General features: G+C 36.0%; 1 protein-coding gene across 20 annotated transcripts in view; it reads right to left on the bottom strand.

The window, feature by feature from the left end:
- CDC42BPA (CDC42 binding protein kinase alpha) overlaps positions 1-21,375 on the bottom strand; it is a 324,270-nt gene that overhangs the window by 102,820 nt on the left and 200,075 nt on the right. For 15 of the 20 annotated variants that reach the window (XM_031655158.1, XM_031655196.1, XM_031655180.1 and 12 more), the window contains 3 exons: positions 16,036-16,119; positions 15,193-15,440; positions 6,122-6,227 (listed from right to left, as the gene is read on the bottom strand). In XM_031655158.1, the coding sequence (XP_031511018.1) occupies positions 6,122-6,227; positions 15,193-15,440; positions 16,036-16,119 (438 nt within the window). The remainder of the gene's footprint in view (positions 1-6,121; positions 6,228-15,192; positions 15,441-16,035; positions 16,120-21,375) is intronic. The other 5 variants (XM_031655209.1, XM_021926575.2, XM_031655222.1 and 2 more) reach the window with 1 other exon arrangement.

Raw genomic sequence — 21,375 nt, 5'->3', positions numbered from 1 at the left:
TTTGTACCTCAGGGTGTGCCATTCACCTCTGAAGATACAGTTTACCAGTTTTTTTTTTTTTTTTTTTACACTTTTACTGAGGTATAATTTATATAACATAAAATTCACCCATTATAAGTATATAGTTGAATGATTTTTAGCAAACTTAAACAGTTGTACAGTGATTGCTACAATCCAGTTTTGGAACACTTCTAATACTCAAGAAATATCCCCATGCCTATTTGCAATTGATCTTGGTCCCCACCCTAATTTCTCTACCTATCACTGATCTGCTTTCTATTTCTGTAGTTCTGCATTTTCTGAAATCTTCTATCAATGAAATAACAGAATATGTAGTCTTTTGTATTGGACTTATTTCACTTAGATTATTGAAGTTGAACCTCAATACTGTTGCATGTATCCGAAGTTCACTCCTTTTTACTGCTGAGTGGTATTCTAGTATATGGGTATGGTATGCTTTGTTTATCCATGCACCATTGATAAACATTTGTACTGTTTCCAGTTGTTTACTATTATGAGAATATAATGCTATGAAAATTCATATGTAAGTCTTAGGGGGACTAGGCTTTCAATTCTTTTCAGTAAATAGGAGAACTGCCAGGTTGTATGTTAAGTATATGTTTAACTTTTTGAGAATTTTTGGAACTATTTTCTACAAGGGCTATGCCATTTTATACTCCTATGAGCAGTGTATAAGTTCTAGTTCCTCCATATCATTGCCAATAGTTGATATGGCCACTCCAATTGAGTATAGACATTCTCGAGGGTATACAGCAGTATCTTGTTGTGTTTTTAAGTGGCATTCTCCTATTGACAAACATCTTTTCATGTGCTTATTTGTTATTCATGTATCATCTTTCATGAAATGTCTATTCATCTTTGTTACCCATTAAAAAACTGAGTTGTTTATATTCTCTATTGTTGAGTTTTAAGAGGGTTTTTTCCTTTTTTTTTTTTTTGGAGATAGGGTCAAACTCTGGGCAGTGGCATCATCTCCACTCACTGCAGCCTTGACTGCCTGGGCTCACATAAATCCTCCTGTTTCAGCCTTCCAGGTAGCTGGGACTACAGGCATGTACCACCACACCCAGCTAATATTTTTTTAAAAACTTTTGTAAAGATAAGGTCTTATATATTTCCCAGATTGGTCTTGAACTCCCGGGCTCAAGTGATTCTCATGCCTTAGACTCCTAAAGTGCTGGGATTATAGGTGTGAACCACCACGTCCAGCCTTAAGAGTTCTTTACATATTATGAATACATGTCTTTTTTCAGATAAATGATTTGGAAATATTTCCTCCCCATCTGCGCATGTCTTTTCATTTTCTTAATGTTCTTTTAAAATTTTGATGTTCAATTTATCATTACTTTTCTCTCATTCACTGTGCTTTTAATGTCATTATCTTGACATTTTTAAATCACAAAGATTTTCTCCTATGCTTACGTTTTATATTTCAGATTGTGATCCACTTTGAGTTAATTTTTGTATAAGGTATGAAGTAAGGATCCAAGTTCATTTTTTCTCACATATGGATATCCAATTGTTCCAGTACTATATGACAAGATTATCCTTTTTCCATTGAATTGCCTTGGCACTTTTGCAGAGAATCAACTGACCATAAATGTAAGAGCTTATTTTTGGACTCTTCATTCTGTTTCATTATGCCAGTACTACATCTTTTTGATTATTGCATATTTACAGCAAGTATTAAAATTACACAGTGTTAATCCTCCAACTTCTAACTTTACTCAAAATATCTGAACTATTCTTGGTCTTTTCTATTCCTCTATAACTTTAAGGGTAAGCTTGTGAATTCCAGCAAAAAGCCTACCAGAATTTTGATATGGATGTCCCAGAACTTATAGCTCAATTTGAGAAGAATTGCTATCCCAACAATATTGAGTCTTCCAATCCATTAACATAGTTATCTCTCAATTTGTTCGGATATTCCTTAATACATCTTAGCAGTGTTTTGTAGCTGTCATCTTCCTTTGGTTAACTCCAAGACTTCGAAATGGTTGTTTTTGACAATTGCATTTGCTTTTTAGCATTTTTTTAGAAGATCAATCAATCTCTTCATATTAGCATAGCCAGAAGTCCACCAGCTGTTTTTGAGGGTTGTATACGCAGCATCTTCTCTTCATTAATTCCTGCACTAATATCCATTTTGGATTACCATTATTTCTGATAGCCCTTCCACATTTGTGGTTGGGGTTTCAATTGGGTATTTGCAAGAGGAGCAAAATGCAAACTCTGCACTGTCATATTGCAACAGTGATAAGTAGTTTTCAACAGATTGCTTAATTTATGTGCAATTGGTCAGAAAAAAGTTAATCTCTGCATAATTACCAAATAAAAGCATGGACTCTGGAGCCCGACTACCTGTACTCAAATCCTACCTCTTATTCTTGAGATTGGGAAAGTAGTTTAACCCTTCTTTGACTTAGTTTCTTGATCTATAAAATGGCAAGAACAAAAGGGTACACCGTAGAGAGTTATTGTGAAAATTAAATGAGTTATATGAAGTAATTCAGAAGATGACCTGCACATAGTAAATTTTAAGTATTAGTTCATTTTTCATGTTTGAAAATGAGGTTTTACTATTCGTACATTGACACATTTGAGTTATAAGAAGACTACATAGGAATATGAAAAAATGCTCTTAACATTTTAAGTGAAAAGGCAGATTAGTAAGTGGACTGTATACATGATTGCAATTATGTAATAATAAGGATATAGGCAAAACCTGGAAAGAAACATACAAAATTAAAATACCTATTTTGTCGTGATCACATTATAGGTAACTTTCATGTTAAATATTTTCCACATTTTTGGAAAATATTTGAAAAACAAATTTTAAAAACAAATTATAACTTTTCTTACTGTAAACAATTTTACTCACTGGCATAAATTGTTAATTTTTAAAAATTTGTTATGAGATTGAAGGAAACCAGATGGCTAATTATATTTGCAATGCTATATATATATACATTTTTTGAGACAGACTGCCGCTCAGTCTGGAGTGCAGTGGTGTGATCTCGGCTCACTGCTACCTCCACCTCCTGGGTTCAAATGATTCTCCCTCTTCAGCCTCCTGAGTAGATGGGACAGGCACGTGTCATCACACCCGGTTAATTTTTGTATTTTTAGTAGAGATGGGGTTTCTTCATGTTGGCCAGGCTGGTCTCAAACTCCTGACTACAAGCGATCTGCCTGCCTCGGCCTCCCAAGGTGCCGGGATTACAGGCATGAGCCGCTGTGCCCAGCCTGCAATGAATTATCTTTTAATAAAAAGTGGGGCTTATAAGATTTACAAAAATGTCATCTAATTTTAAAAAATTTATTTAAATGTTTTTATTTTTGGAGTTTAAAAATGTGAAAATCTATAATATATACCTTTCAAAATTAACCTAATAATTGCTTTCTGACTTTTGTATCTGTAATTCTGTCAAGAAGAGATCTAGTTCTCTTCAAGCTGGTTCCCAATGGAATAGTTGGTGTAGCAATGGCAAATGCTTCTGTTGTCATCCTTGGGGAAAATACCCACTTCAAACCAAATTGGAAAATGAATAAATGGAAAGTGAAGATGTGAGGTGAAGTTCAGTTGATCATCACTGAGACAGACAGAATTAAAAAGGGAAAGGTAGACTGAGAATTAAGAAGAGAGAGATGCAAAAATTGAAAAAAAGTTTGAGAAACAGAGCAGAGGTTTTCAAATGGAAATAGAGATTCCAGATCTCCCCCATTTTTCAGGAATAAATATTGTCCTGTAACCACTGGACATTAAATATTTACTTACCATATGAATTTGCTCTTAAAGTGCTACTCATATCCTACCTACCTTTCAATTTAGGAAGAATGGGTAATTTTTTTTTTTTTTTTTTTTTTTAAAAACAAACTATCCATCAGGCCTCATCAAGGAGGCTTCACTACATATATAGGCCTAAGTATGTCCCTTTCTCATGGATGTATTAGACTGCAACACAATTTTAATCAAATAAGAAGTTTTGAAAAATTCTCTCTAAATATGTATTTCAGAGAAATTCAGCACAAATGTATGGCTAGCAATGAAATTAAACCAATAATTGAATGTAAAAATTTGATCTACATTCAACTTATTTTCCAATATAATTTTTCTTAAAATGTAACATCTTTTAGTAGTTAACTCAACAGAATCTTAAAATTCTGTCTTATAGGACAAAATGACATTAAATTTTGTAATCAAATTAGGCAACACATGAAGTAACAATTTTGTGACCTGTCTGGATAAAGTTCAAATATTGTTACTCTTATTTCAATGGAAATAACTGTTATACAATAAAGTTCATGCACTGTTCATGGCTTAAAAAATCAATTTATATTACTTACTGTTCAGCCACTTTCTACAATGTTTGTATATGTTAGCTTTATAAGACTTTACAATATGAACAGTATTCTTTCTCAAGTAGTTTTCAACTAGTCATTTTTTAAAGGCTTAGAAAACAAGCATTCATTTTTTAAATGTTTTAAATACTTATTTAGCATTTTAAATGCTAAATAATCATGGGGAAAATAGTGAAAATACAGAGCTATGTATAAAACAAAAAGAAAGAAGAGTCTCTATTTTACAAGTAATGGTCTTTCAGTTTGTTATTGGAATAACTAATAATTGAACATAATATTTTTATAGGAAGAAAATACTAGATATCATTATAAAATGCAATTATCCAGCCCTTCTTATGTAAATGTAAGTAGAATTATTAAAACTTCTGGGCTGGGCGCAGTGGCTCATGCAACCAGGCATGGTGGCTCACGCCTATAATTCCAGCACTTTGGGAGGCCGAGGTAGGCGGATTGCCTGAGGTCAGGAGTTCAAGACCAGCCTGGCCAACACAGCGAAATTCCATCTCTACTAAAAATACAAACATTAGCTGGGTGTGGTGGTGTGCGCCTGTAGTCCCAGCTACTCAGAAGGCTGAGGCAGGAGAATTGTTTGAACCCAGGAGGCGGAGGTTGCAGTGAGCTATTACGCCACTGCACTCCAGCCTGGGCGACCGAGTGAAACTGTATCAAAACAAACAAACAAACAATAAACTTCTAGTTAATATTAGGATTTTTACAACTGCTTGTTAGGAATTAGCACAAGAAATGCAGAATGGTGGGAAGTTGAGAAATTTGAGATGCTAAGTGGAAAAAAATTCCTTTAAGTATTTGAAATTTTGTTCATGAATATGGCTACTTCTCAGTTCAATACATGATTCTGTATTCAAGCTAGAAATTAGGTTGAGATGGTTTCCTTAGATTATCACCTACTCCGGTATCATTTCTAGCTTTACCAGTTCTCCTCTGTGAATATGAATCAGCTGTTACAATTTCTCCAGGTTTGGCCTAATTGTCCCTGTTCTTGCCAAGGGCCAGACTTAACTTGGCCTGAACTTAGCCATCCATGACAGGGCAAATGATGAATATATGAAAGAAAAGAGTAAGAAAGAGAACAGATGGTGATATGACTTCAACGTTTGTCTCCTCCAAATCTCAGGCTGAAATGTGATTCCCAGTGTTGTAGGTGGGGCCTGGTGGGAGGTGACTGGATCATGGGGGCAGGCCCCTCATGAATGGTTTAGCACCATCCCCTTGGTGATAAGTGAGTTCTCACTCAGTGAGATCCAGTTGTTCAAAGGTGTGTGCACCTCCCCAGTCTCTCTCTTGCTCCCTCCCTCGCCCTTGCACCTTCTGTGATTGAAAGCTTCCTGAGACTCTCACCAGAAGCAGATGCTGGCACCACACTTCCTGTACAGCCTGCAGAACCATAAGCCAAAATAAACCTATTTTCTTTGTAAATTACCCAGTCTCAGGTATTCCTTTATAGTAACCCCAAAATGGACTAATACGGATGGAAAGTGAAATAAATAAGAAGCTCAAAAAAAAAAAAAACAAAAATGGGACAAAGAATAAAAGGAGATAAGCAAAACTGTCTCTTTAGAATACGACAAAGAATTGTATATATCATAGAAGCAATATAACTCAGGAGAAAGACTATTAAACAAAAATGTATGCCAAATACACAGTTATATCCACAATTCCTATCAGTGTTGAACATCTAGCATGTACTACTCAATTAATATGAGACTAAATCACTCACCTTATCAAGTTCACTTGTCAGCTTTTTATTTTCTTCAGTTAACAACACTTTTTCTCGTTCATACTGTTGTTTGAACTCACTTTCAAATTCTTCCCTTTCACTTTGACTAACACAATTCAAAACACAAAAGGAAAAAAGGGAATTAAAGGTCAACTGAAAACTTGAAATTATTTTTCCAATAGTTACATAAAACATAAAAATCAGATTGAACTGCAGAAATATTGTCCCCAGAGAACACAGCTTGTTTATAAGTAGTGACAGGCCTGGTGAAAGCATGTTCCAGGAATTTATATTACAATAATACTGATTTGTTCATTCATTTATCAAATATTTATGGAGCACTTACTAGGTGCCAAGAAATTGTTGTACGTCTTCACAGCTACTGCTGTCACGGAGCTTATATTCTGGTAGAGGCGGATTGCCAGTGAAAAGTGAGTAAAATGAACTAATTTCAGATAGTAAGTTCTAAATTATATATATATATATATACAGCAATAAATAGTATTTGGGAGAGGGTGGCCACTTTATATAGTCAGAGAAGGTCTCATCAAGGTTGATAATGGACCAAAATGAAAATAATAGTTGCCATCTGCTTCACATTCATTATGTTCTATCCAAAGGCAAATTAGTTTGAGATCCAATATTCTTACAAAATACAAAGTTGCTGGGCCCTTATTTAATATTAGGCCAGAGTCACTTCCTAGTGTTATCAATTTGATTAACGATAGTATTCCAAACATTTTGTTCATAATTAGAATTTATATGAGTTCAGAAATTTTAAAAAATTTACTGTGAAATACTTTCAGTTTTATAGAAAAGTTAAAGAATAGTACAAAGAATTGCTGTATCGTCTTAACCCAGATTCCCCAATTGTTAATATTTTAGTGTATTTTCTCCATTACTTTCATTAGTGTTCTTCAGAACCACTGAGAGGCAGCTAGCTGCAGATATTATGCCTTATTACCCCTAAATACTCCAGTGTGTCTCTCTCAAAGTCAAGGACACTCTGCCATAATCATGAAGCAATCTTCTCAATTTAAAAAATCAACATTACTAGAACACTTACCATTTGAATTCACAGACCCAATTCATGTTATCCCAACAATGTCTCCTTTTCTTATCAAGGCCAGGACCCAACTGAGAAATATGTGTTGCATTTAGTAGTCATATCTCTTCAATCTCCCTTGGTCTAGAACAGTTCCTCAGTCTTCCCTATCACTCACAACAGTTTTATAATGTACAGGTCTCTAACTGAGTACAGTGACACTCATCCTGGGGTCATCTGATATTTATGACTAGTCCCAAAGAATTCATTTTTGGCTGGAATACCACAAGGACGATGTCTCTCAGTGCATCCCATCAGAAGGTGCAAAATGTTGATCTGCACAACGCTGACCAAACCTCTTAGGCTAAGGGTGTGGATTCAGAATGAGTGGAGTTCCCAAGACATGAGATGTGAGAAAGAAAATAAATTTTTTACGAGAAATGTGAGCCCCTTTAAATTAGCACGGCCAGAGAGGCACTGAAATGTGACTGCAGTGACATCTCATTCTCCCAGTTCAGCTAAGTAATCTACCGGCTATGTGGACTCCAGACTGAGTGTCACCAATAGCTATAAATTAACCCAACAATGCCATATTCTGGACACCATTACTCACACCCTATATAGGTCAACAATATACATCCAATCATTAATCAATGTTATTTCTGCAAACCAATGAGAATTCCTGACAAAAGACTTTTGTATGTTCCCTCTCCTGATTTGTCTTTCTTTAAAAACCTGAGCCTCTTTTTTGTTCTCTGGAGCACTTCTCTGTGTTTCCTGGGCTGCAGTCTTCAACCTTGGCCCAAATAAACTCTATATTAATTTTGCCTCAGTTTCTGTCTTTTGGACAACATTTTGGAACCTTTGGGCAGCAAAAGACAGTGCTGAGAACTCTGAACCCTCATATCCCTTCAAACCTCTGCAGGTAGAAGCAATCTCATCCCTTTCCCCACAGCAGCTATAACCTGAGGCAACCAGCCTGTTTTTGCATAAAGCATTTATTAACTTCACCTGAAATAGTTACCCCGAAAGGGGAGGCCAAGTATCTTTAACACCTACCCAATCACTTGTCATTGTCTTCAGGCCTATGATGACAGTTAAGATCACAGCAGAGACTAGATATAAAAGCAATGAAGGTGTTAAAGGATTTTGCCAATTTATATTGGAAGGAGTATGGGCAGCATATAGAAATGAATTCTAAGAGCTGAGAAAGAAAACTTTTTTTATCTGAGGAATGTGAGACCATTTAAACTATCAGGCCCAGAGAGGTATTTAAAATGTGAGAGCAGTCACATCTCACTCCCACCTTGAGCTCAATAATCACCTCTTGAGGCCACTTGCTATGTGGGCTCTAAACTGATACCAAGTAGCCATAAAATGCCATACACTGGACACCATGACTCACACGCTATCAATGTTATTTTGTAAACCAATGAAAATCCCTGTCAAACAACTTTGTATCACCCCAGCCCTGGTCTCCTTTTGCCTTTAAAAACCTACTTGTAACACAGATCTAATGGAGCACTCCTCAAGGTAACCTGGAAGTGTGTTCCTGGCAGCTGTCTTCACTTTGGTTCAAGCAAACTCTTTAAATATATCCTGTGCCTCAGCTTCTTCTTTCAGGTCAGAAGGGTGTTACCCCAAGGTGGGTAAATAAAAAATTAAATACAGCCAAATTTATCAAATGCACATACTCATCTAGGATTTGTGGTTTAATGTGTTGACTCAACATTCAGGTGTAGTTTTTCACTGCTAGGCTGAGTAATTGAAGCTTGGACTTCGGACCCAATAGTGGCCTACAGTCAATTAGCTGGAGCATTACTGGCTCAAGGAGATGAGAATGTCAGAGTGGACCTATTATGTGCAACCTGGTCAGCCACCCACAAAGAACCCACTTCAGAACACCTAGAAAGCAGTCCTTTCACCAAGGCATTAATAAATACACCAGTGAGAGGGCGCTAGCATCCTGGAGAAACACTATGGTAGGTGTCCCAGATGACAGTCTACAATGACAGTGGAAAATGCCAGAATGGAATTGCATTGCCTGATTTTATTAAAAATAACAGTATTCCAGATTGGCTATTGTACCACCTGCTTTATTATAGCCTGATGCTTCCAAATCCTCATCCTTTCCCTTAAAATTAAAAATCACACTCATTTACTTTTAATGAATTCAATGAACATATGCTTAATAACATCTATTTGTGTTTCATTTAGAAATCTGAGGAAAACGTCTGTGATTTGTAGACTTCCTATGCTCACCTTATTTGATTATGTATATACTAGAAAGTGTGGTGAAAGGAGAGGTTAGGGGAAAGAGGAGGATATATGAACCACAAAATGATTCCTTGTTCTCAACTCTAGATAGTATTAAAAGTTCAATTAAATTTCCAACAGTTCTATCAATACTTTCAGTCCTTCCTTCCTTCCTACATCTACATACATACACATTTATTATTATTTTAATATTACAAAGCTTATTTAAAATGATAGTTCTGTGGAGCATGATAACTTATTTACCCTTAGAAGCAAACACAGTTTTAATAAGACATAAAAAGTCTTCTAAGGAAAAAAGGGGAATAAACTTTTTTTTTTTTTTTTTTGAGACAAGAGTCTCACTCTGTAGCCCAGGCTGGAGTGCAGTGGCGTGATCTCAGCTCACTGCAACCTCCGCCTCTCAGGTTCCAGCAATTCTCTAGCCTCAGCCTCCCAAGTAGCTGGGATTACAGGCACGTGCCACTGTGCCTGGCTGATTTTTGTATTTTTAGTAGAGATGGGGTTTTACGATATTGGCCAGGCTGGTCTCGAACTCCTGACCTCAGGTGATCCGCCTGCCTTGGCCTCCCAAAGTGCTGGGATTACAGGCGTGGGCCACTGTGCCCAGCAAGGAATAAGTTTTTTGAAGACTGTATTGTTATATGACAAACAGGCTTATATCTACAGCAATTTGATGGATGCTACAGGATGTTAGCAATGAATGAAATTCCATGTGGATCAGGCTGGGTAATTATATATGATTGCTTTCAGGTGAACAAAGAATATAAGAAATGGTTGATCTTAAAAGTGTAATCTTAAAAATCTCCTACATAACATTATTGAAGATAAATTATAATTTAAATGACAAATTCAAGGAAAATAAACTAACCTCCATCTCCAAGCAAATGTGTCACTTCACTATTATCTATAGACAGATGTTAAATTTAGTTATGTTTAGGAAGCTTCCCTAACACAAGAGCTCTTTTTCCTGTTTCCTGTCAGCATTAAACAAGCTTAAGTCTCTTCCATATTAAAAATAAACAAATTCTCCCCACAGCCTGTGTTACAATTCATTTCCCAAATCCTTGTCTTCCCACTCACTGGTAAGCATCCTGAAACAGTTTCTGTAACCACTTTTTCATGGTTTAGTTGCTCTCCACCACACCAAAATCTGGCTTCTGCCTCCACCATCTCAAGAAAACAGCTCTCTCAAAACTCAACACTGGCCTGACTGTGATTACATCCAACCTGCTGGCCACTTTTGACAGTGTTGTCCACTCTTGCCCTCTTGACATGCTGTCTGGCTTTGACTTCAGGGATCCCATGCTTTACTAGTTTTTAGTCTACATTCCTGGCTTCTTTTCGGCTGCCTTTGTGACTCTTCTACCCTTCCTGTAAATACCAATGCTCCTCAGCATTCTGTCTTAGGTGCTGTCTCTTTCTCTCTACACATGCTGCCTGAGGTATCTCATCAATGACACTAGTTGGTTTTATTTATGTATTCAGCTGATGATCTCTGAATCTACATTTGAAGCTTCTGTGGCCTTCAAACTGCTGACTTGACATCTCCACAAAGACATCTTCCAAGCACTGCAAGTTCAATATGCCCAACTCAACAAGAGAGCTCAACACAAATTCCCACCACCCCTATCTACATCAATATACTCTACTTTCTCTTCTGATAGGTAAAAAAAAAAACCAAAAAAACAAAAAACAAAAACAGATTGAGTAAGGCCAATCCCTTCATTATGAACATCCTGAAGTACTCAAGTACTTTTCTCTAGTACTTTCCTCTTCTCCTCTCTCTTCCAATCATCTATGAGACAATTTCTATCAGATTACAATCATGCTGTTATTTCTTCCATCTTAAAAAGAAAACCACATACACAAAAACAAAGAGCAAAATATCTTCTCTGAGATAATTTCTCCTCTAGCTATTACCCGATTTCACTGCTTGTTTGTGTGATAACTCCAAGTAACAATAGTTTTACTGCTATGTTCTGTCTCCAAGTGCTCTCCTTCCAGTCTCTTTTAATCCTACTGTGGGGTCTTTGCCTCTGCTTTTCCACTAAAATTGTTCTTATCGAAGTCACCAATGACCTTCATATTGCTAAACTCAAATGCCATTATTTAGTCCTTATCTCACTTGATTCAGAACTCATTTTATTTGACATGCTGACAGACTTTATGTGCTTTCTTCACTTGGTTTCCGCTGTTACAGTAGGCAGTCAGGCAGACATAAGCAGGACAGGAGGGACCCCCTGCCCCCACACCCCCAACCAGGAATGGCCACATCAGGTGATGGCCAGGTGATTGTTAAACTGTCTCTAAAATAATAATTGATCACACCTGGTGACAGGAAAAGACAGTCTCCCACTAGATAGAAACACCTGAAACGTGATCAGCAGCTTCCCAATAAGATTCAGGAGTTAGGCAAGTGGGCTAAAGCATATACACTAAGAGAAAAAATGGTGGAGTTTAAATGGTGGCATATGACCTTCTTCTAGGAGCACTAGACTGGCAAGGGAAGAATGCCTCAAGTGAGCACGTGTACAACTTCAGTAAACACACTGTGCATGCAGCCCCTCCCAAGTGCTGGCAGGTCACTGTGCATGCGGACAGCCCACCCCAAGGGAAGAATCAGAGAAGGGATGCAACTCCACAGAAGCATGCCAAGTCAAAGGTTAAACACCAAGTCAAAGGTGAAACCATGCACTTGAATCTCTCAAGTCACCCACTTGGCACAATTCCAAGTGTACTTTGCTTCCTTTTATTCCTGTTCTAAAGCTTTTTAACAAACTTTCACTCCTACTCTAAAACTTGCCTCGGTCTCTCCCTCTGTCTTATGCCCCTTGGTCTAATTCTTTATTCTGAGGAGGCAAGAACTGAGGTTGCTGCAAATGCATATGGATTTGCCGCTGCCAACATGAGGACACTAAATTTGCCTGTTATTCTCCTGTCATTCTCACTGCCCTTTCTCTATCCACTTTGCTGGTTCCTCCTCGTCTCTCAACTTCTAAAAATTGGAGTACCCCAAGGCTCAGTGCTAGGAAATTTTTTTCTATCTATACCCATTCACTAAGTGTTTTCATACGGTCTCAGAGCTTTAAATGCCATGGAAGTGATAATATTCTCAGGATTTTACCTCCCTCCCCCAAATCCAGGCTGGTCTATACATCAGCCTATTTGACATCTCCAACTGAATGTCTAATAAGCATCTCAACTGTAACTGCTTAAAATGAGCTCTTTCTGTTTATGAAGGAGTCTTGTTGGGGGAAAAATGTGCCCTTGATAATACTCCCAATCCCAAACTTGCCTCTCCTGTAGTCGTCCTTTCTAGTAATATATTCTTCCAACCACTTGGACCAAAAACCTTAGTATCATTCTTGAGTCTTCCTTTTTCTCCCTCATATCATATCTAGTCCACCAATACATTGCTATCTTTACCTTTAAAGATCATTAAAATTCAAACCCTTCTTATCCCTTTTGCCACTACCCTAGGCCAAAGCCACTGTCATCTGCTTGGATTACTTCAGTCGTCTTCTAAGTGGTCTCATTGCTTTTGCTCTTACCTAATTCAGACTACTCTTAACCTATTATTCAGAGTGATCCTGTTAAAACACAAATCAGTCGTCGCTTTTCTGCTCAGAATTCTACAATATAGTCATGTAATGCATAATGACATTTTGATCAACTATGGACTGCCATTAGTCCATAATGTATTAGTCCGTAACTGTGTAAATTTTTCAACTTTATTATAATCTTATGGCAACACTATGTGGTGTTGAAAAATTCCTATTACTTAGTGATACTGTAACTGTCTTAAAGTACTAACGTAAAGCATTACTCACGTGTATGTGGTGATGTCGGTGTAAACAAACCTGCGTTGCTGGCAGTATAAAAGTATAGCACATACAATTATGTATAGTACATAATACTTAATAATAAATGACTATGTTACTGGTTTATATATTTACTATATTATACTTCTTATCATTAGAGTATACAGCTTCTACTTAATATATTTTTTTTTAAAGTTAACTGCAAAACAGCCTCAGGCAGGTCCTTCAGGAAGTATTCCCGAAGAAGGCATTGTTGTTATAGGAAATGACAATTCCATGTGTGTAACTGTCCCTGAAGACCTTGTAGTTGTGACTGACCCAGAGCAACTTCCAGTCCTGTAAGCTTCATTTATGGTAAGTGCCTTATATAGGTGTACCCTTTTTTTAAAAAAAATCTTATATATAATCACATCACAATACTTTTCCCAGAAAATATCCCTGGTGTTAAGCGATGCATGACTGTAATTCCCTGCAATAGTTTTACTCAGAATAAGAAACTATGCATCCACTAAACATGACTTTCAAGGCTTTACATGATGTGGCCCCTGTTGCCTCTCTCACTTGTCTCTACTATTCTTCTCCCTTTATTCTACTTGAGGCACACTGGCCTCCTCACTATTTTGTAAAAAAAACTTACTCTTCTCCATGTAGAATGCTCTTCTCATACATCTGTATAAATACCTTTTTTTAGTCTTTAACTGAGAAATCAATCACCTTCTCAGTATCGTTTTTCCTGGCCATCCTGTATTTATATAATTTAATCCTCCCCCGAATGCTTCATAGACCCTATTCCCTGTTAATTTTTTGTTCTTAGCATTTATCATTATCTGATATATTCTATGTTTTACTTATAGAAAGCTCTATGGGACAGGAATTTTTTTTCATTGTCATTGTCTTTTTGTACCAGTCCCTACAACAGTGTGTCACACATGGTAGGTTAAAAAATATTACTGAATGAATAAATGCAACAAACTGAATAAACTCGGGCTTCCAATATAAGCTGAGAATGACAGCAACATATATTCAGTTTCCTGAAATCCAGAAAGCCGAGTATAACTGACAATTTCTTCTGCTCCCTCATTTCTCACAGCTGCTTATTATGTTCTCCAGGTTCTATCTTCTCAGTAGATGGAATCCATCCACTTCTCTCCATCTTCACTATCACCACCTGAGGCCCACACCTCATCTCTCCAACCTGGATTCGTACCTTCAGACTGTTCCTCCCACTTCACTCTCCACACAGTAGCAAGAGTGGTCATTCAAAAATGTAAATATAATCATGTCACCTTCCTTCAATGGCCTGAGGATAATGTGCAAATGCCTTGTACTCTGTTATGACTTTGCGTCTATTTTACTTTCCAGCTTTATTTCTCACCACTCCCATCTATTTATGTTTCAGTCATAGTAAACATCTTTCATTTTCTGAATGTGGCAAGTCCTCCTTTTCCTTTAGATCTTAGCACATCCTCCCTGGACACTCCTCCCTAGCTACTTCTTTCTCACTAATTATATCTCAGCTTCGAAGTTTATCATTTTTTTTTTCTTTTTCTTTCCTGGTAGAGATATGGTATTACTACGTTGCCTAGGCTGGGCTTGAACTTCTGGGCTCAAGTAAGCCTCCTGCCTCAGCCTCTTAAGTAACTCAGATTACAGGTATGTGTGTGTGTGCCATCATGCCGAGCTAGAAGTAATTTTGTTCAGAAAGCCTAGATGTACCAAAGTTATCTTTTGTGCCTTCCCTATATGTGCTCCTATAGTTATCATCCCATTCGCTTTTCTATCATGCTATATTATAATTTACTATTTGCCAATCCTGATTTGGTCTCCTTTAGGTCTAAGATATGTTTATTGTCTATGTATCCCCAATACTTGACACAAAACAGGTACTCAATAAGTATTTACTGTATAGTAAATAATGTGATTCTTACCTTTCTCTCCTGGTTTTTTCCAATTTGTCTTTTAAAATCATAATTTCTTTGTTGAGAGCAAGTTGCTGACCTTCTGAATCATGCAGTTCTTTCTTAAGATTTTTTATTTCATTTGCATGTATTCCTTCTCTTTTAGATAATTCTTCTTCATAAAAGACACTTTTCTTTTCCAAATCAGTCTTTAGTTTGGTTATCTCTTGCTGATGTTCTATGCTGCATATTCCTGGTGAGTAACTAATTTGTTTTTGCTATAGAAGTAATAACTAAAGATTAGTGCATCTATAAGAATAATAAAATATTAAATAACTTCTTTCTGTAATATAAATGAGTATTCATGTAACTGCATTTTTTGTACATCTTAAAAAAAATAAAATTCTATATAAAGTCTACTAACTTTTTGTCTGCCATATATTGCAAATATTTTCCTCAGTTTACATTCCTTAATAGTCTGTCTTTGCTGCTACTTTTAAGTTTTCTTCACACACAGATTACATATTTAGTCAAATTTTTAGCCGAGACTTACATGATTTCTTGCTTTACATTTAAATTTCTAATTTATTTAGAATTATTGTTGGTATATAGAGTGAGAGAAAAATCTAACTGCATCCTAAATCTGATGAGGAATTGATAAAAAGTTTTAAGGACATCTGCGTCTTAAAAAAATTAAAATGGGCAAAGGAATGGTAGAGTAGAATGTACAAAAATAAAGACAGAAACCTTTTGCAACAGTCCTGTGAGAAATGGCAAAGGTCTAAACTAACATCTCCTTCATATCTACACTAGGAAAAAAAAAAGGTATTTCAGATATGATTAAGAAGGAGAAGAAATTGGGTTGAAGTCTACCTTTTTAGAAATAAGGCTGAAATATCCTCTCAGTAATAAGAAAGAAAAGAAAATGTAAAGTCCAAAGATTCTTCCAGGTACTGCCTAAAGGGTAAACAGAAACATACAGACTACAGATTATGACTGTAAGATTTCCTAAGCTTTGTAATTTTCCAAAGGTCATTAATTTGTTATATCTTATCTGTCTCCCCAGTTGCAATAAAACTTTTAAAACTAAAAGAACCTATGCACTTAAGTTTAGGGACAACAAAGAATCAAGATCTAGAGGTCAGTGTATTCTTTTTTGAAGTCAGTCATAAGGGCAATAAAACTGGTAAGCGTAGTTGACTTAAAGTAGAAGGAAAAATACCCTGACCCCTTCATATTTGAAGTATATAATTTAAAAAGAGCAAAGGAAGTGATGTGGGCCAGAGAAATAGCCCTGGTGTGTCCAGTGCAATATTAACCATTCATCGAAAAAATATTTTTCATGTGCCAGATCCAGATTGTCCAATGGTTTATTAGGCAGCCTAACATGCAAAAGTCTGCTTAACTTGAGAAGAACCAGAGCAAGGCAGATTCTTGCTCTTAAGCATCGCTATGAAAATGATATTAACCCATCTGTAAAAAAGAAAAACCTACCAAGAAATAATAGGTTTTACTGCAGGCACTGAAGATAATTTAATGTCAGCAAACTTATTAATAACTGTGTCATAAAATGAGTTATTTTAATAGACTAAATTTTAAAATCCAAATGATAATCTCAGAATGTGCCCCTACTAGAATTTTATAAAATCCAGTAATAATTCCAAATACTACCCTAAGTCCCACAATAAAACCATCACATAAAAAATAATACAGTAATTATTTTAATTTAAAAGTATCCATTTTGAGCTATCTAAATACTATTTATGGTGAGCCATTAGAGATACACTGAGTAAATTCAGAAACATCAACAAAAAGGATGTCTTCCATTATCACTCTTATGCAACATTCATTTCAGACCAACATGTAAAACAGTCTCTCTCACCAACATGTAAAATAGTTAAAAAATATGAATATTGTAAAGAAAAATAACATCTTTATCATTTCTATTTAATTGTTCACCTAGAAAACACAAATAAATCTAGTGAAATGTGTTAGAATTGATAGAGTAAAGCAATAGCATATAAGATAAACACAAATCAATACTTCCAGATATTAAAATAAGCAATAAACAAAAATTTCATTATTAACTGAAGAATAACAGTGAGAAATTTCTGATTTATATGAAAAAAACCTAAAAGTATTGAAATAAACTATTTAAAAGGGAAGATTAAATGGACATGTATTCAATATTTTTCATGTTATCTTCCACATAATTCTAATTAAAAGTTCTTTATAAATGTGGGGATAGAAGGGCACGGAGACGTGTTTCTACTCCGTGGATAAGAATAAACTGGTAAAAATAAAAATGTCAAAGAAAATACCAAGGCGTGAGTGGGAAAATACACTTTTAAAATATTAAAACATACTATAACTCTTTACTAAAGTATCACTGTGACAGATCTGCTTCCCAAAATAATTTAATTCAATATATGAGACATCTTCAGTCACTAGGTAAGGTAATGATTAATAAATGAAATTGGAATCACCAGCTAGCAATAAAATAACAAAAAAGAATCTCATGTCATACCATTTAGCAAAACAAACTCCAAACAGATTAAACAGTTAATTATTTTTAGACCCAACAAACATCCAAAAGAAAGCAGAATTAAATACTTATCAAAACTCTGAGAGGAGGACAAGCCAAGCTTTGAAGCGACAGAAGAAACACTGAGAAAAACCAACAAATCTTCTACAATTTTAAAAAGAAACAAGATAAAAATTAAGGGATACATGATAAACTGGTTACATGGTTGCTGAAAATACTTTAAAAAGTAAAATTTTTACTGTGCAGAGTTTTATGTATATGACAGTACCACATTGTTTTGATTACTGTAACTTTGCAATAAGTTCTGAAGTACGAATCCTCCAACTTTGTCCATTTTTTTATGATAGTTTTGGCTGTCCAGGTCCTTTGCAATTCCATATGAATTTGAGGATCAGCTTTTTATTTCTGCAAAAAAGACTCTGAATTTTGATAGCGACTGAGTTGAAGCTGTACATAACTTTAGGTACTGCATCTTAACAATATTAAATTCCCCTAGTCATAAACAAGAGATGTCTTTCAATTTATTTAGATTTTCTTTAATTCCTTTCCGCAATGTTTTGCCATTTTTAGTTGGTTAAATTTGTTTCAAGGTATTTTATTCTTTCAGACGCAATTGTTAAGTGGAATTGCTTTCTTAACATTCTTTGCAGATTGTTCGTTGCTGGCTTATAGAAACACAACTGATTGCTGTGTGTTGATCTTGCAGCCTGCAACTTGGGTGAATTTATTTTAAGTTCAAGTCTCAAGTACCTTTCTTTTTGAGACAGGGTCTCACTCTGTCACCCAGGCTGGAGTTCAGTGGCCTGATCATGGCTCACTATAGTCTCGACCTCTGAAGTCTCAGGTGATCCTCCTGCCTTGGCCCCTGGAGTAGCTGGGACTACAGGTGCCTTCTCAAAAAAGAGTTTGAGAAGGATTGGTGTTAATTTTTCTTTAAGTGTTTGGTTCAATTCGTCAGTGAACTGGTGTGGTCCTGGACTCTTTTTTATCAGAAGGTTGACTGTCTTTTTTTAATAAGCCGCTGGAATGGGGTTGTGGAGTGCGTGAGGGTCCGTCAGAAGGTTTTTGATTACTGATTCAATGTCTTTACTTGTTACAGGTCTGCAGAGATTTTCTATTTTGCCATGAGTCATACTGGGTTATTTGTATCCTTCTAAGAATTTGTTCATTTCATCTAGTTATCTACTCTGTTGGCATACAGTTGTTCCTGTTATAATTCTTTTGTTTTCTGTTGGTAAGTAATAAAATTTTCCCTTATACTTCTGATTTTAGTGATTTGCAATGTCTCTCCCTCTTTAGCTCTTTTTATTGGGAAGGGGTCAGTCTAATTAAAGGTTTGCCAATTTTGTTGACTTCTAACCAACTAACTTTTCATTTTATTGATTCTATTATTTTCTAGTCTTTATTTTATTTAGCTGTGCCCTAATCTTTATTATTTCATTTCTTCTGCTATCTTTGGATTCAGTGTGCTCTTCTTTTTCTAGTACCTTAAGGTATAAAGTTAGGTTACTGATTTTTACTTTCTTCCCTTTTAGTCCTTCCTTTTAATACAGGCATTTATAGCTATAAATTTCTCTCTTCAGCACTGCCTTTATGGCATCCTGTAAGTTCTGGTGTATTGTATTTTCATTTTCATTCATGTATTTTCTAATTTCCCTGGTGATTTATTCTTTGACCTATGGTTGCTTAAGAGTGTGTTCACTAATTTCCACATATTTTTGAACACTCCAGGTTTTTTCTTTTCCTGTAATTGATTTCTAGCTCCATTTCATTGTAGTTGGAGATGATACCTTATATGACTTCAATCTTCTTCCATTTACTAAGATGTTTTTTGGCCTAACGTATGGTCTATCCTGGAGAATCTGCCATGTGTACTTTAAAAGAATGTACATTTTGCTGTTGTTGGGTGAAAAGTTCTATACGTGGTTGTCCCTCAGTATCCATAGGGCACTGGTTCCAGGACCCTACTTGAATACCTAAAATCCATGGATGCTCAAGTCTCATATATAAAATGGTACAGTGTTTGCATACAACCTACACACATCCTCCCATAAACTTTAAATCACCTCTAGATTACAGTCACATATTGCTAAATGACGGATATGTTCTGAGAAATGCATCTCATTAGGTGATTTTGTCCTTGTGTGAACATAAATTGTACTTCCACAAACCTAGATGGCACAGTCTACTATACACCTAGGCTATAGGGTATAGCCTGTTGCTCCTAGGTTACACTCCTGTACAGTATGGTACTGTCCTGAATACCGCAGGGAACTGTAACACAATAGTAAATACTTGTGTCTCTAAATATAGAAAAGATACAGTAAAAATATGATATAAAAGACAAAAAATGATATGTTGCATATAAATATGGCACAAAAGTATGGTATAAAAATAAAAACTGGTATGTCATGTAAAGTATTATGAACGGAGCTTACAGGACTGGAAGTTGGCATGGATGAGTTAGTGACTGGTGAGTGAACGTGAAGGCCTAGGACATTACTGTACACTACTGGAGACCTCATAAACACTTTATACTTAGGCTACACTATTTTTAACATTTTATTTATCCAATAATAAACTTGGCTTACTGTACCTTTATAAGCTATTTACTATTTTAAAACTTTCTGAACTCTTCTGTAGTAACACTTAAAACACACATTGTACAGATGTACAAAAATGTATCTTTTTCTTTTTCTTTTTCTTTTTTTTTTTTTTGAGACAGAGTCTTACTCTTGTCACCCAGGCTGGAGTGCAGTGGCACAATCTCAGCTTACTGCAATCTCCACCTCCCAGGTCCAGGCAATGCTCATGCCTCAGCCACCAGAGTAGCTGGGATTACAGGCGTGTGCCACCACGCTCAGTTTATTTTTGTATTTTTAGTAGAGACGTGGTTTCACCATGTTGGCCAGGCTGGTCTCGAACTCCTGGCCTCAAGTGATCCACCTACCTCAGCCTCCCAAAGTGCTGGGATTACAGGCGTGAGCCACCGCACCCAGCTATCTTTCTTTATATCCATTTTCTATAAGTGTTTTTCATTTGTAAAATTTTTGTTTTACTTTTGAAATGTTTTTGTTAAAAATTAAGACACAAACACACACATTAATATAGGGTTTACACAGGTTCAAGATCATCAAGACATTACTAGGTGACAGGAATTTTTCCAACTCCGTTATAATCTTAAGGGACCATTGTTGTATATGCAGTCTGTGGCTGATTAAAACGTCACGATCTGTACTTACAATACCTAATGTGATATAAATGCCATATAAGCAGTTTTTACCTTTGGAATAATGACAGGAAAAATCATCTGTACCTGTTCAATACAAATGCACCCATCTAATTTTCTTCCTCCAAATATTTTTGATCCATGGTTGGTTGAATCCACGAATACAGAACTCATGGATATGAAGGGCTGACTCTGTATCTGTTAGGTCTAGTTGGTTATAGTGGTGTTCACGACCTCAATATCCTTATTGACCTTGTGTGTGTATGTTCTATTCATTATTGGAAGTGAGATATTGAAGTCTTTAACTCTTTTTGTAGGGCTATTTCTCTCTTTAAGTCTGTCAAAAGTATTCTCAATGAAGTGAAGATTCCTACTATCTTTAAAACAGCCAAAATATGTTTTAACCCTTTACTATGTGCCAGGTTCTGGCCTATACATG

The sequence above is a fragment of the Papio anubis genome, chromosome 1 (genome assembly GCF_008728515.1).
Source record: "Papio anubis isolate 15944 chromosome 1, Panubis1.0, whole genome shotgun sequence".
Lineage (NCBI taxonomy): Eukaryota > Metazoa > Chordata > Mammalia > Primates > Cercopithecidae > Papio > Papio anubis.
Note: the sequence above shows the minus strand (reverse complement) of the source record. Positions and strands in the feature narration are given on the sequence as shown.